General features: G+C 48.7%; 7 protein-coding genes across 7 annotated transcripts; 5 read left to right on the forward strand and 2 right to left on the reverse strand.

Moving 5' to 3' along the window:
* Window positions 1-86: 86 nt before the first annotated feature.
* Window positions 87-2,436, forward strand: N7525_003921 (Hsp70 family protein; the record flags this gene model as incomplete). Its single annotated transcript, XM_061212864.1, has 12 exons — window positions 87-151; window positions 207-277; window positions 329-792; window positions 845-889; window positions 945-1,011; window positions 1,059-1,113; window positions 1,177-1,380; window positions 1,440-1,539; window positions 1,588-1,685; window positions 1,804-1,987; window positions 2,025-2,184; window positions 2,240-2,436. 12 exons carry the CDS (start codon window positions 87-89, stop codon window positions 2,434-2,436), a joined length of 1,710 nt encoding a protein of 569 aa, XP_061069885.1.
* A 339-nt stretch (window positions 2,437-2,775) lies between these two features.
* On the reverse strand, window positions 2,776-4,896 carry N7525_003922 (beta-N-acetylhexosaminidase; the record flags this gene model as incomplete). Its single annotated transcript, XM_002566322.1, has 1 exon — window positions 2,776-4,896. One exon carries the CDS (start codon window positions 4,894-4,896, stop codon window positions 2,776-2,778), a length of 2,121 nt encoding a protein of 706 aa, XP_002566368.1.
* Window positions 4,897-5,233: 337 nt separating this feature from the next.
* On the reverse strand, window positions 5,234-7,533 carry N7525_003923 (uncharacterized protein; the record flags this gene model as incomplete). Its single annotated transcript, XM_061212865.1, has 4 exons — window positions 5,234-5,496; window positions 5,552-6,027; window positions 6,108-6,782; window positions 6,839-7,533. The coding sequence occupies 4 exons, from the start codon at window positions 7,531-7,533 to the stop codon at window positions 5,234-5,236; spliced, it is 2,109 nt and encodes a 702-aa protein (XP_061069886.1).
* A 543-nt stretch (window positions 7,534-8,076) lies between these two features.
* Window positions 8,077-8,350, forward strand: N7525_003924 (uncharacterized protein; the record flags this gene model as incomplete). The annotated part of the gene is made up of 2 exons (XM_061212866.1): window positions 8,077-8,195; window positions 8,254-8,350. The coding sequence occupies 2 exons, from the start codon at window positions 8,077-8,079 to the stop codon at window positions 8,348-8,350; spliced, it is 216 nt and encodes a 71-aa protein (XP_061069887.1).
* Window positions 8,351-9,206: 856 nt separating this feature from the next.
* On the forward strand, window positions 9,207-11,128 carry N7525_003925 (acyl--CoA ligase; the record flags this gene model as incomplete). The annotated part of the gene is made up of 5 exons (XM_002566320.2): window positions 9,207-9,299; window positions 9,360-9,497; window positions 9,554-9,988; window positions 10,071-10,495; window positions 10,570-11,128. The coding sequence occupies 5 exons, from the start codon at window positions 9,207-9,209 to the stop codon at window positions 11,126-11,128; spliced, it is 1,650 nt and encodes a 549-aa protein (XP_002566366.1).
* Window positions 11,129-12,439: 1,311 nt separating this feature from the next.
* On the forward strand, window positions 12,440-13,473 carry N7525_003926 (uncharacterized protein; the record flags this gene model as incomplete). Its single annotated transcript, XM_061212867.1, is given in 5 exon segments — window positions 12,440-12,621; window positions 12,651-12,740; window positions 12,758-13,064; window positions 13,124-13,204; window positions 13,225-13,473. 5 exon segments carry the CDS (start codon window positions 12,440-12,442, stop codon window positions 13,471-13,473), a joined length of 909 nt encoding a protein of 302 aa, XP_061069888.1.
* Window positions 13,474-13,884: 411 nt separating this feature from the next.
* On the forward strand, window positions 13,885-14,789 carry N7525_003927 (uncharacterized protein; the record flags this gene model as incomplete). The annotated part of the gene is made up of 2 exons (XM_061212868.1): window positions 13,885-14,250; window positions 14,400-14,789. The coding sequence occupies 2 exons, from the start codon at window positions 13,885-13,887 to the stop codon at window positions 14,787-14,789; spliced, it is 756 nt and encodes a 251-aa protein (XP_061069889.1).
* Window positions 14,790-15,175: the final 386 nt, after the last annotated feature.

Below are 15,175 nucleotides of genomic sequence, written 5' to 3' on the forward strand. Positions count from 1 at the left end.
CCACCACCATTGTCTCTTGCAGAAAATCTCTTCGTGTACTCTATCTTCAGAAAATTCATAAGGAAGCCAACAGTTCCGAATTCGACATGACGACCCTAGAGGAGCGGCCAAAACTTATAGTGGGTGTTGACTTCGGAACAACCTTCAGCGGGTAAATACATATTTGTGTTGGTAGTAAGGGTAGAGTGGCAAGCTGACAGTTATAGTGTTGCCTGGGGATTGGAAGACTGCCCTGATGATATCGAGCTCATTCAGACGTGGCCAGGGGGTGGCAACAGTGAGTCCATAGGGCAACAGAGAACTTCATACCTCTAACCGTTTTAATAAGCCACAAGCCAGAAAGTCCCAACCATATGCTCCTACGACAACGAACGCATGAAATGGGGTTATCAGACTGACCAGTCGATCCATCCGGGCAAGCAACAACGACTCATCCAGGGAGTCAAGCTTTTGCTAGATGAGAGTCAGAAATTCCGCTACTTGCCTGCCAGCGACTCTCAAGAAATTATCAAAGACCTCAATAAGACGCCCGTGGAGGTTGCTGGTGACTACTTGGGAAAAGTAGTCGCACACGCTCAGGATGTCTTGGCACGTCGCTTTGGAACTGCGCTGCAGACTATGGACTTGGAATATATCCTTACTGTCCCGGCTGTGTGGTCTGATAAAGGCAAAGACTATACTAGGCAGGCGGCACAACGGGCGGGTATATCTCCAGCAAGTTTAAGACTCTTGTCCGAACCTGAGGCGGCTGCGGTTTGTGCAATTCGAACAATTCAACCAAATACAATCTCGGTGTGAACCCTATCCAACCAGAATCGAACTTGAGTCATCTTACAATTTATAGAAAGGCGACTGCTTGATTGTCTGCGATGCGGGGGGTGGAACTGTGGTGAGTCGTGATTGTATGAAACTGGTTGGACAAATTCGAGTGACAATCATGATAGGATATCATTACCTACCGCGTCAAGCAAACCGACCCGTTGGCATTTGAGGAAGCAACGAAGGGAACTGGTATTTATCAAAGCCTCATACTTTTGCTTCTCTCTAACAGATTCCAGGTGCTGTTTGTGGCTCAGTGATGTTAGACGAGCGGTTCGATGCGCTTATCAAAAGGTACGTAGGGAAATGAGCTTTTACATTATCAGCTGTCATTCTAATTCAGATACATATCAAAAGAATCATTGAGAAAGAATTGAATGAGCTACTCCCACAGTCTACAGCAAGGGCTGCACGGAAGTACTGGCAAGACTATATTAAGCCTGGCTATACAGGTCCTCTTGAAGATGATGAGATGTGTGAGCTTGGATATTGGATCCCTGTTCCCGGGGTTTCAGGGATCCCAAACCTCGAGCTTAGCGAGGGGCACTTATATATCGATAGGTACGTAGGGAGAATTAGCTTTACGTTATCAGATGTCAAGTATTCTAATTCAGATACAGAGACCAAGTGAAGGAAATCTTCGATCCTATCATTCGGCAGATTGAGAAACTCGTCGCCAAGCAAAGGCATAGCGTCGAGGAAGCAGGCTTTTCGACTAAGGTGAGCCCCCAATGTGCCTTCGCAGGAAACTCAATTAATTCCAATTAGGCCATTATTCTAGTCGGAGGCCTTGGCGCCTCGGGGTATCTCTACAAGCGCTTACAGGCTGCTTCCGACGGCATCCAAATCATGCATCCCCCAAATGCGTAAGCTCTTGACCCTTTGTCAACTCAGGCCGAGACTGACTCAAAAGCAGATGGTCCGCTGTTGTTCGGTACGTACTAGAGGCATTCCCAGTACTTTCTTTGTACTTAACAGGCTTAGGGGTGCTGTTATCCGTGGACAAGAAGGCAACCAAGTAGAGAGTCGCATTGCGCGTTGCAATTATGGCATTGAGCTGAGAATCCCATTTGATTCCAAAAAGCACCGCGCAGATGAGGACCTTGAATGGTGTCCTTATGAAGAGAAATGGAAATTGAATCGGCGTATGCGATGGTATATCCTCAAAGTGAGTAACTTCCAGTGTGCACTAACCAATCCTTAAGAGTTATGGCTGCTTAACGGACTTTAAGGGAAAATCCGTCTCTGAGAGTGAGCCAATAAGAATGAGTTTCTACCGTGTGATTGGCGTTGGCGGATCCTTCGTATTCCAGGACTCACTGCTATTTTGCCAGGCTAACATAGCTCCTGAAAAAGTTGACTCTAGTATGTCCCTGTGGCGTGAATATATATGTAGGGTTCCTTATACTGACCTGAACAGACGTGGCGGTACTGTGTGAGATGGAGGCAGATCTTAGCAGAATCCCGAAGGAGCTTTTTATAAAGAAAACCAACTCCAGAGGGAAGCAATTTTACCATGTCGACTACGACTTGGTACTAACGCCAACTTCAGCATCGCTGTTGCTTGACCTACAATTCAATGGTGTCTCCTACGGAAGCGTGAGATCTCGCTATTAAATTCTAGCCCGGCGATCCAGCAAAGGTATATGTTTAGATGGCTGACGATTTGAATGGGACTTTTTGCCTATGATAGGCGTGGCTGTGCCCCTTGCAGGCTCAATCCTTTGGTCGCTTGAAATTGGCTTTATGACATGGTCGAGGAGACAGAAATCGCTAGCAATCAGAACCCGATATTTGCTTTGCATGGGTTAGAACTACGACCTAGAGGGGTAGGAAACGTGTAGACCTGGGAGCTTGTCTGCTTCTACAATAACTCTTTGTAGGCTTAATATTTATCCAACGGGAGTAGATTCGAGAAAGCATAACACTGCAAGCTGGAGTAGACTAGACTTGATATCAACCATCCCTGCTACCCTGTAAAACAGCCAAATGTTGCAATCCAGAGCCTTTTAAAACATCCAACGGTGCTACAAAAGCCATCTGACCCCATGAGAAAACTTGATTCTTTCCGCCATATATGAAGACTTCAAAGCGGCCGGCAAAGGATCCGTCCACCCACACACGACTTCCATATATCTCGTCTGTGGATATAATAATCTGTGACTGGCGGGGTATTGTCACAACATCATGACTTGAGGTGGTCTTGTTAGTCCAAATCCGTCCAGGCTGGTCTTGGTCAAAGCCGTCAGCCTGAGCGACAGAGCGAAGTGGGTATGGCCACCCATCAGAAACAAAGGTCAATTCACCATCCGATGACAAGGTAAGTGTGGCATCAGAGGACTGCAAAGAAAACGGACCCGTGACGTCCAGTTGAAGGGTGTAATCCATGCCTTTACTGCCATAGCCCAGATTATATCCGTCCTGAGTGGACTCTGAAATTGGCCTTGTCCATGAAAGCAAGAGTCCTGATTCGTTGCTCCCTTCTCCTGGGAGTCGTCGGTCCAGATTTTGTCCCACAGCTTGAGAGGACAATTGTGCGATAGATTTGGCCAAGGTTTGTTCATGTAAGCGAGGTCCGCGTTCACCACACCATGCTTGCGACGCCACGACTGGGATGCCATCACGAATTGCATAGTAAGCCTCGAGTTGGGTAGTGGCATCCGGACCACTATCATTCCAGGCAGCCAGCAGAGCACCCGGCACAGCTTCGGCATCCGGTTGTTCAGTAGTGTTTACGGGATTGAAGAGCTCCGGCGTCCACTGCCACCCGTCCCGGTCAGCGAAGTTGAGGACGCGGGCATTGTTGAAGAACTGAGGATAAGGGGCTGGCGTGATAGGCACATGATTGCTTTTCAGCGACATATAGGCCCACCAATCTTCAGAGTTGATCACTTTGTAGCCGTTGCGGGCTAGTTCGACCGGATCTGATTGCCCATACTGCCAGTGTTGAATTACCACATTCTTATCGATGGTAATGTTTGACGGCTCGTAAGTCCCCCAAATACGAACATTTTTTCCAGACGTTTCTTGCACAAAACGGGACATCTCGTTCACGAACTCAACATAGTCATCCGCAAAGTCAGGATCGTACTCATCCGCGCCAATGTGCACCTCCTTTGTGTGGAACCAAGGAAGGAATTCACTCCAAATGGACTTCATCAAAGGAACAGTGTCAGGATGGGAGAGATTGAGCAGGTCCTTCGAGTCCAATGCAAGCTCGGGTTTCCATTTCGTAATCGTGAGAGAATGCCCGGGGCTTTCGATCTCCGGCATCACTGTAACACCTCGCTGAGCACAGTGGTGCTGGAAGTCATCAAACTCAGCCCGGGACAGCGTTTCGTTGGGACGCTGGACAAGAGGGTGAAGGGCCTCGCTTTCGGGATGCAAAGAAAACTGCGAGTAAACCTCGTTCCAGGTCTCGTTCTGACCGCGACTTAGCGGGTAGTTGTCGGTCGCATGGTACTGAAACTCGGACATTTTGAAGAACGAGGCATATGTGCACAAATCTTTCAAAAACTCCAGCGAATACCATTTGCGACCAGCGTCTAGCAGAAATCCACGAGTCGCATAGGCGGGGGCATCTTTCACGCGACCAGTTTGCAGGTATGAGTGTGTCAAAAGTAGCTGCTGGAGGAGGGTACGCGTCCCCCACCACATACCTCGCGCCCCGGAGCCTCGAATCAAGACACTGCCATCCTGGATCTCCAACTCATATCCCTCCTCGGTTTCGCGTCCATTTTCGTAGGTAAACCGGCCCGGGTTGTCTGCGCGACTGAGGAATATTCCCGATGCGTGTTTCGGAAATTGCTTGACTGTGCGAAGCTCCCAGGAACTGTTCGTCAGCTCCTGCAAGTCGTCACGGAATGTGTTGGCAAAGTCGGATGCTGATGGTGGAATCAGCGTCAGCCCATTATGATCCTTCCAGCTGGCAAAATCGGCATCCAGGTAGATTGTCCGGTCGGTGGTTGCTAAGGAAAAGCCTTTGTTATGGCCTGAACCTGTGTCATCGAAGTGCACCGGGGGAAGGGTCTGCAGCGCAGACGCGACCGTGGCAAGCGAGAGGATAATCCACTTCATGTCTAGACATTGCGATATTGAGCAAGACGCGAACTGACCTTCTTATACAAAGCAAGGGGTTGTATCAGCGTTACATTCCTGCTTGTACAGGGGCGTGGGGGTACATGGGTGTTGCGGGGAAGTGTGGAGTTTATATTGGCAGGGTAGTACTCGTTAGCAAGGAGTAGGGAAAAGGAAAACAAACCAAAGGGACTTTTATTCAAATGTACACTAGATTCGGTCTAGACTTCTTTCCAGCACTTTCCTACTTCCACCATTGTGCTTTTCTCCGGGGCAATTTGTTTCTATAGATGTAAGTGAATATGCACTCAAAAAGCAGTGCCGCGGTATTATCTGCTCAAGACTCCGGTATATCTGGGTTTGCTATAGCCGCTTGGACATGCACAGGGAGGACAAAGGTATTTTCCAATCCTGCCCAGTGAAGCGCATCAAGTCTTGCGAGTCCGAGTTTCACAAGTGGGAAGCTTTGGCTTTGGCAGCGCAGGACCTGTAGCCATGAATCTACTAAATGCTTTCCCCGAACCGCATGTGCCATATTTGGAGCCTGTACCAGTAGCAGCATGAGGTAATTTGAAATTGTGGCAAAGCCAATCCGAGACCCTAATAATGTTAGCATCCAAGTCGTATGAGATAGTGTGAGTGAAGGTAAGCTTACAAGAGTACCAGAATGCCGTGAAATCGCTAGACGTCAGTCGTCTCGCAAAGTTCACCAATATGGAGGCACACTTCTCTGCGGCTTGTAGGGTGGCATCGCCAGTACCAAACTCATCGGAGATAGCTATCTCTGGTAGTGATTCAATCTCCGGGAGATCCATGAAGTCCAGCATTGACTCATCTACAGGCAATGGTGACGTGGCAGACAAATCTTCCAAGTCGAAAATAAGCGGCGGGTCGGATGAACGTGCCATTGGTCTTAGCATGGCACGATAAACATAGACCACGAGCAACAGGTAAGCAAAATGAATCGAGGTGGGGTATGGGGCAAGCCCATTCACGGATTTGCTCCAATTGGGAAGTCGAAAAGTTTCAGGGAGGGAAGAGTACCAGCCATTCAACTTTTCGAGCAGCCCACGGCCTAGCTCGGCAGAGGCGATGAAGTTCGCGTTCAAGAATTGGGAGGCCCGGAGCGTGCTAAAAAGAAAACCAAGGTCAGCAAGATTGACTCTTCGCCGGCGAACAGACAAGGGGCTCTGCTGAGTGTCAAAACGTACTAAAAGGTTTCATGGATCTCTTCGCCGATTCGTGCGAGATTGATAAGGTATCGAAACGGAATCTCGGTGTCACAGGAACTTGTTGAGAATCCTTGTCGTGGGCCCACTAAAAAGTCCCCTTCGTCCAGTTCACTCACATCCCACTCTGCGGGATGGATATACGGTGGACGGCCCATCAGCAAACTGCGCCATTTGTCTTCGGCATACACAGCCCACCACAACCGCCGACGGAGGCGCTTCTCCCATGCCGGAATGCCCCACATGCGGCATTCGATGTGAAGGCCGAGGGAACAGGCCAACCCAACGATTTGGCCGACGAAGGACCACAAAAACGGGGTATCGGCGGTCGTCTGGCGCGTTTCGTCTTTTGACTGTTGGTGTATATATAACAACGCTGCTTGCAGCACAGCCAAACGGGGACTATGGATCTCTTCGGTCACGAGTTCATAGACCATCCGCCACAACATGTCAACTGGTGACGCATTATACGTGCTCAGCACACAGAGATAGTCATCATGGGCGACAAAAGGAAATGCCGACGCATAGATGGCCGCGAGAAGGTGCACGGGCACCTTTTCTAATGCCGACAGATCCGGCAGCTGATATGTCATCGCAGTCAACCCTAGTTGAGAACGGGAAATGATTGGCAAGGCAGGAAAGACATACTTGACAAACCTGACCTTCTGTTAGTTCACTGATGCTTCGGTCATATATTGAGGGGTAATACTCACAAAGCTACCAGCCTCCTTCCATACTCAGGGGGTACTAGATAGTTCAGGCGTTCCCGTGTCGCGTCGCCGACGCCGGCCCTAGTTTCATGCTTAATAGAGGTGGTGAGCTCTTCGGACGAAATCATGAAGTGTATTGGAATTCTTTGTGCCGTAGGGACACCTCCGGCGTTGCGAAAGTGCACTTTGTAGAAATATTTCATGCCAGAATCGTCAAAGCAACAATGCCTTAACAGCCAGGGGTCTGACTCAGCAGATGCGCCGAAAAGCTGGGCGTAACCGGGTTCCAGTTGATCAATGCTCTGCACGAACTGGGTCGGGGGTCTTCCGGGGGCTAGAACACCGGAGCCTGGGGATAGCCCGGTATTACTTGGATCGAGGCCGATGGGTGGGAATCGTGGTTCGACACTTTGTGTTCCACTCCCTGCCCAACTGGACTCGCGGGTGAAATTGCTGTCGCATGTTTGCGAGACGAGTGTGTTCCCATCGACACTTTGGGCGGCAAAAGGCGAAAAATTGTTCGCACCGCGGGCTCTTTTCGGTGGAGGATTATCAAACGTACACTCCAGTTTGGCCGACCGGCATCGTTGACAGGGACCTCCGCCGTCGGTTTGACAACCCAACTTGCGGGAACGGCATTGATCACACGGTCGCTGACGTTTTGACCGATATGGCCGAGCAGAAAGGGGAGAAGACATGACTTGTTTCAGCTGATCGGCGAACGCAAGGAATGTAGGCTAATGCGCCTTTATCAGGTCATGTCAGTGAAGAAATTGTCGGCGAACGAAGAACAGTGGGTGGCCGAGGTGGCCGACACGAGTGGCCGAGATGAGTGGCCGAAGACACAAGAAAATTCGGCAGTATGCTGAGGCAATAATGTCGCCCGAAAGATGCGAAAGATGCGAAAGATGCCAGAACCGATCGCCCAACACGAGGGGAGGATACCTAATGACGTCATCCGCCGACCACGGCAAACCGGCAAGTCGGCAAGTCGGCGAACGCAGACGGTGGCCAACTTGTATGTCGAACAACCACAACAACTAATTCTACGGTTGATGCAAATTTTCAATTCTCAATAAATCCAGACAGATATAAAGGGCCTGGATATCCAGACTGAAGACATTCATATAGACTAAAAAAATCATATACTATATCCAGCCAAACAGAAAAGCATTGCTTAAATATCCTAGACCCAAATTTATCAAATCCACTTCGGAAATATCAAGTACCATACCCTCACAATGCCTCAAAACAGCGGATTGAGCCGATACAATCACCTTAAGGCTATCTTTTCCAGAAACCCTAGCCAACAAGCGGAGGGCAAGGAGGATACAACGTCCGAATCTCCACTGGTCCCACGGTATGTACCCCAACTATGGATGGAATGAAAGAATTATCATAATGCTAACTCATTCTAGACAGACACAAACAAAAAGCTACAAGAAGCGTCACATCCCGCAGAATTACAATGGTGAGCACCCCAACCCTAATATAACGGCATGGAACATCAGCTAATAGGTAACATTGTCTAGCGGCCGATATGTGCTTCGGCTCTTGCTGCCGAAACTGATAGATGTACGCTCATCTCAGTGACAATCCTACAGCCAAGCAGAGGCTGCTAAAAGCATTTTGATACGATATTTTGGGGTAGACGGACATATTGAACCCCTTGTTTATATATAGAACTTCATAATTTATAATTTAGCAACCTCGTTTCTTCTTTTCCATTTACGTCGGCTTTATTCTCCGTAGTCGAGTTAGAAGTGATTTAGGTAGATAGAATAATATCACTCGCCGCTTGTGTGGATGTACAATGTATGGATGTAGGGGGCTCGGAATGAGCGCCAAATCGTGGAGTGGCATTTCTTCTCTCCCTTGATCTAATTGGCAAGGGTCTCAAGAGCGGACTCTGCTGTGATGATACGTATAATTATAGCTATATTCCGGGCAAATTAGAGAAGTGTATAAATTCCACAACGGGTTCTCCGCACAATAAACGCGGGGGAGCGGGGGTAAGAGAAAATTCATAAAACGGTGCTGCTTGGCTCTGTAGGATTCCACCGTGTTCACTATGATATGATCGACATTGAACTGCATAATTTGTGTTTATCCCGTTGGGACTGTATTTGATCTCCCAATAAAATCCCCGACACCACTGATTCCCGAAGAAATGGGCAGATCATCCCTCTTCCGCTCGAGCGACCGAGTTCCGAGCTAAACACAGGAGGGGTTCACTCGAAGCCGCGGAGACTCAGATACACCATCTATTGAGATTAAAACTGGCTGCTTCTTCGAGCTCTTTTTCAATAAAGCAATTGAATCTGATAGTCTTGTATCCGGTCAGCTGTCAGCATCTACATCTCAGCACAGTATGATTTTTGAACCAGCAGAGAGAGTCCTGCTTCCAACAAAGGACCTATTGTCCTATATTTTTGATGACCCACCATATGACCAAGACCAGCCAGTGAGTGACAAACAACGCTTCAACCTTATCATCAACCGGGTGCCAAATTGACACGGGCAGATCTACATCGACGTCAACAATCCCTCTCGGTCGATCTCCTGTAACCAGGCGAAAAGGCTAGTTCGTCAGCTCATCGCCGGTCTACGGGAATCTGGTCTCCAAAAAGGCGATTGCGTTCTCATTCATTCTTTCAATGATGTACGGAGATTCCACCATGCAGTTGGATGAGGTTACAGGATGCTGACTTATTCTAGATAAATTATAGCATTCTTGTGTTGGCCATTATTGGAGCTGGAGGATGTTTCACGGGCTCGAACCCATCTTACACTCCTCATGAGCTCGCTCATCATATCAAGGCCTCCGAAAGCAGGTTCCTTTTCTCCGAGCCCGAGATCTTCGATTCTCTCATGCGTGCCACTGAGGGGAAGAATATACCCAAACAAAACATTTGGATCTTCGACAATCTGGGACAATCTATCCCGGCTGGAATGCGATCGTGGAAACAGCTATTGGAAGTCGGGGAGGAGGATTGGGTGCGATTCAACGATCTCGAAACCTGCCAACAGACTACAGCGGCGAGGTTGTTTAGCAGTGGCACCACTGGTCTACCCAAAGCTGTGACAATCACACACCACAACCTCATTGGACAGCATGAGCTTGTTCACGGTGTCAATCCGCGCTCTTACCCTGTTAGTTCACCCGTTATCGGCTTGGAAAGAGCCTTGACAAGTTAATGCGATGGCATCACTGACCCATGACACTGTTGAATAGATTTCACGGGTCATTGCAGTACCCATCTTTCATGCATCCGCAGCTCCAGTGTCGCATATTTCAACACTAAAAGCTGGCTCAGTTGCATATATGATGCGTCGGTTCGACCTCGAGACATACCTCACTACAGTCGAAAAGTACAACGTCACCGACCTTGCTGTTGTTCCACCAATCGTGATAGCAATTCTGATGTCTCCTCTTTCTCGAAACAAACCCTATTTGCGAAAGGCTCGGATGGCAGGGTGCGGAGCGGCTCCTTTGGACAAGGACGTTCAAGCCAGGTTCCGCTCCCTGATGGGCAACGATACCCCATTCACTCAGGTATGGGGGATGACTGAAACATCGTGTGTGGCTACAATGTTTGCCCACCCAGAGCACGATGATACGGGCTCTGTCGGTCGGCTCATCCCAAACCTCGAAGCCAAGTGCGTTGTATCGAACTCCCCTGTTGGATGTGTAGCGTTGTCTCAAGTCTGCAACTAATATCGATTTCCCCCAGACTCATTGATGAAGACGGAAAGAATATCTCAGCCTTCGGCGTCCGTGGCGAGTTGTGTGTCCGAGGTCCGACAGTGACACCGGGGTACTTCAACAATCCCGAGGCTAATTCTGAGGCCTTTGACGCTGAGGGTTGGTTCAAAACGGGCGATATAGCCTATTGTGACCAGCGCACTCGCAAATGGTATATTGTGGATCGAAGGAAGGAACTGATCAAAGTCCGCGGCTTCCAGGTCGCTCCACCCGAGCTAGAGGCGGTGCTCTTGTCGCATCCGCAGATTGTGGACGCAGCCGTCATCGGGATAACCTTCGCTGATGCCGATATAGAGTATCCACGAGCCTATGTGGTTCGACGATCCGGCGATCAAGGAGCCAAGCTAACGGAAGCTGAGATTCAAGAATACGTCTTAAGCCGACTTGCCAAGTACAAAGCACTCACAGGTGGCGTGAAATTTGTTGGTGCGATTGCACGGAACCCAAGTGGCAAGATCTTGAAGAGGGTATTGCGCGAAGATGCTAGGAAAGAAATCGAGGCTGGACTCCTGAAGGCCAAGCTTTAAGCTTCAATTTAGAGGTAGGATAGCTCACTAGGTAGCACAACTTTTGGAACAATTTCTTTGTGTCGAGTAATAATTTGGGCAAACCTTTTAGTGAGAATTCCCGGCATATTTCATTTGGACTTGTATGCCACGGTCACTTTCTTTGGCCAGAAAGAATACTTAGTAGGGCAACTGGAGGCAATGTAAATGTTGCCAAAAATAAAAAATAAAAAAGTCATCTCCCGGAGGCGATCCGGCAGCTCGAGATCAAACGGCACTCGAGCTGAGGATGAGCGGGTCCCAAACAAGCGGTGCACCAATTGTCGCCAACGATAACCGCTTGGCCAAATGCCCGCTCACCCAAACATTCATACAGCATACTTCAATATATCATATGAAAAGAAATAATTAATAGGAATTATAGGCATCTTTAAAGTTGTTGCATCTACGTTGAAGCAGTCATATAAATGCGCAGATGCCCAGTGTTCCCACTCGGACCTGGTACCTGAATCGGCTTAATAGCACACCCTGCTTCGTTTCGCCCTTCTGTGCAACTGGTATACCTACTGGTAGTGTTAGAGCAGCTTAGATGATTGAAGTGCAAGGGTTTACATCAAGAAGAACCCAGAGTGGGGAAATGTGGAGAAGCCGAGTTCCGCGGCTAAGCATAATTTAGTTCAGCGGGGTAAGTCGCGTTGCCGCAGAGCCTACCCATGGATGAACAAGGGGTTTTTGATATCACAACTAACGAACAGGGCTATGCAATACCTTGATCTGATCCCTGGGCATCTTTCTGCCTTCGAAGCCAATGGAGCTAAATTCTCCAGCAAGAAGAAGCTTGTAGTTGTGAAATAGTCGGGGCACCAATCCAATTATAAACTAGGTACAGTGAATATATGATTACTTGTAGTAAGAATCAATACCAGGTAGAAACCCTTGAGCCACCGAGATGGCAGCTAAGGTTGCATAGATCCAGGATGTGCTATGTTAAATGCCTGATCTGTAAGGCAGGATTATTCGCCTCAGGCATCAATAAGACAGAACGTAGATAGATCAGCTCTCACTTCGCTGTCTTCCTCTCTCTCCCCCTCTCCCCCTCTCCCCCCTCACTGTCCATTCCTTTTGTTTAGGAATCTCATAGCTGCTTTTATACATACATTGAATCTCCACTGTGGCGTGATTCCTTGAATATATGAGATACACGAGTCGGCTTCTTCCAATCTTGGCGGGCCGACTGCTGATCATTCCCCAGACCGCAGACCCGAGTTTCACCTGAACCCACTCTGTTACCTCCATTGCAGGCTACAACTTCAAATAAACTGGATGTTGAAAATGAAATGCTGCGACGCACAAGAAGATCGCCTACGGTATGCTGCTGGTATCGTCAGCGCACTTTGCGCTGCGATGCATCACTCCTGGGCTCTCCGTATACTCGGTGTCGGCAAGACGGTCGCACAGAATGTAATCTTGGCGCTAAAGATCCTAGGCAGTGAGACCATAATCGAAAGACTTGCGTCAAGCACCATTCAATAACGTCTACCAGGTACCCAAAGTCGGCAAACCCGGTGCCGCCAACGAACCAAGGTTTAGGGTCAAACAGCATGATTACTAGCCGGCACGCCAACTTGCACCAGTCAAATGATTATCCAGCTTTTGTATCCCAGCTCCGTGCACATGGTCTCAGTTTGGACCGTGGTCAAGCCCTCCACTATTCCCCAATGTACCGTATACCGAATACGCCTTTATCGAACTGCTGTCGCTCCCTTCCGAGGATGTAGCATATCTCAGTTCCGATGACTGCTTCACTTTGCCAGGCACTGATGCGCTTAATGAGTTTATCCAAGAGTACTTCAAGCGCGTTCACTCACTGGTACCTGTCTTAGATGAGGCTGAGTTCTTCAATCTACGGGTCCCAAAATATCTCTTCTCGTGTTGCAATCGTTGCTTGTCGCCAGCTGTCCGGTAGGCTTCATGTTACCTTCTGGTAGCTCCCGCCCTCTGACTAAAACATAATAGTTCGCGTCTTTGGAGAAATTGCGCGAATGTTGGTTTAATGATATGCGGGAAGCACTGAAACAGCTATACAACAGAGCCAATGTAGGCAACCCCAGATCTAGTGTCACACTTGCCGCGGACGGAATTGGTCACGCTGGGTGGAGCTATTATTCCAACTGAGAGCCGAAGAACAGTCTCATGCAAATGCGCAAGGCGCTGTTCTACTTACGCTTTATACCTCTGCGCAAGAACCCCAGGCTGGAAGCTTGTGGTTGACAAAGGCCATCGAGTACGCCGTGCTCATGAACGCTCAACTATCCCCGTCGGTGGAAAATGTGGCAATATCGCTATCGCTTGAGAAACGACTTTGATGATCTATCCTCCTTCGTGACCGAAGCCTACGTATTGGCCTACGCCGCCGTCCTCAGGTGGCCTCAACTAGGTTATATGGATGGAGTGATTGGCTAAGCACAGAGAATGTCAGTGAGGAGTTGTATCACCCTCAAGCTACAACTACAATACCAGGAAGCGTTTACTAGACGCACTACAAAACAATGCAAGCTAGCAGTGCTACTTACGGATCTGGCGTCTTTGGCGCTCACCCATCCAAAGACTCCAAGACGGCTTCTGTCTATGATTGAATTTCAAAGCCTCTTTCGACTATAGAAAGTATCAAAAGATCCCTCGACGAGTGGAAGCTTCCGGTCCCTCTAAATTTACCAAGCGAAACATCAACGTCAGGTCGCCATGACCCAGTTACAAGCTTGACCTACATAACATACATGTACTACCAGTTCGTGAAGGAGGTAAGGCAACGACTTTTGACCGCGGTGAGCCAAATTATCCGTCACTCGGAGACCCTATACGACGTCACTGACTGCGTTGCCGTCTCGACCAACCATGTCCTGCAGCTTGCTTATGCGACCATGCAGAGCCTGTTTGAAGATAAACCACGCCAATTACGCTCATCCAGCAACATCCTGGGGAGAGCCTCCATTATATCGATGTTGCCGAAGGCCAACCGTCCCACGAGCTGGCAAGATGCGTTCATTCGGTGTCCGAGCGCATATCTTTTGATATTGACGCCTTTGGACTATGCCATGTCAACAGAGAGACTGCCTCCGCTTCCTGAAATCGTTCGGGACCTTGTTCGACTTCCCTGGACATCTGAAATTTCATTCAGCGAATCCACGAACTTGCACGGCACATAAATCAAGTACAGTGACAGAGTTGCCTAGCTAGCGCGCATTCGTCCTCCGTTGAAGGATGAGAGATCTTAAATGACATCAATATTGAGTTGGAGCCGGAGAAAGACCTCATCCAATTTAACTGCAACTCGTCACCAGACGCATTTTCCCAGTATCCTACAACGCCGTCTTTGATGCTGGACGAGCCACTGCAACACAACAGAGTAGCGAAGCAAACGGATCATGATAATACCGCGCCGAACCTGGGCTTGATGGACACTGCAGATTCCCAAAGTGTGCTGAGCAACGAAATGGAAACTTATGCATTGGCGATTCCGCTAGAACTTACCGATCAGACCTTTGAGGGCGAAACCCCATTAGAGCACCCAAACCTTGATATCCGTGCTGTCACCCTACCCCAGTCGATTAAAGCGATTGATTCGCTACTTTTTGACACTTTCTTTCACGAACCATTTGAACAAAATTGGTCCGTTGGATAATGCAGACTTTTGCTAAACAGTGGCATGAACATCCCAGAAAAGAAATCGTTAAAATAATCGCAGTATCTTGAACAAAACATTGAGCGCCTATAGTTAGAGCCACGGCAGCAACAATCGTGAGATCTCTCACATTGCCAGGTATGATTTTTACGCTGCATAGATCTCGCATGATCTATGAACTCCCACCCCGTACAACCCAGGGCTCACCGATGGACTGCCTTACACGTCAGTTTTAGACTTTTCATTTTGATCAGGCATAATTTATTTATGCCAAAACTATAAAGCGCGGGTCTGGACCACCACGCGGACCACGCAGAACCGACACGCGAGAGAATTGTATGCAATGCAAGCATTTCCCGGATCATTCCTCCGACAAAAAACCTTAG

The sequence above is a fragment of the Penicillium rubens genome (assembly GCF_028828025.1).
Source record: "Penicillium rubens strain IBT 27055 chromosome Unknown utg000002l_segment0_segment0, whole genome shotgun sequence".
In the NCBI taxonomy this organism is placed as follows: Eukaryota; Fungi; Ascomycota; class Eurotiomycetes; order Eurotiales; family Aspergillaceae; genus Penicillium; species Penicillium rubens.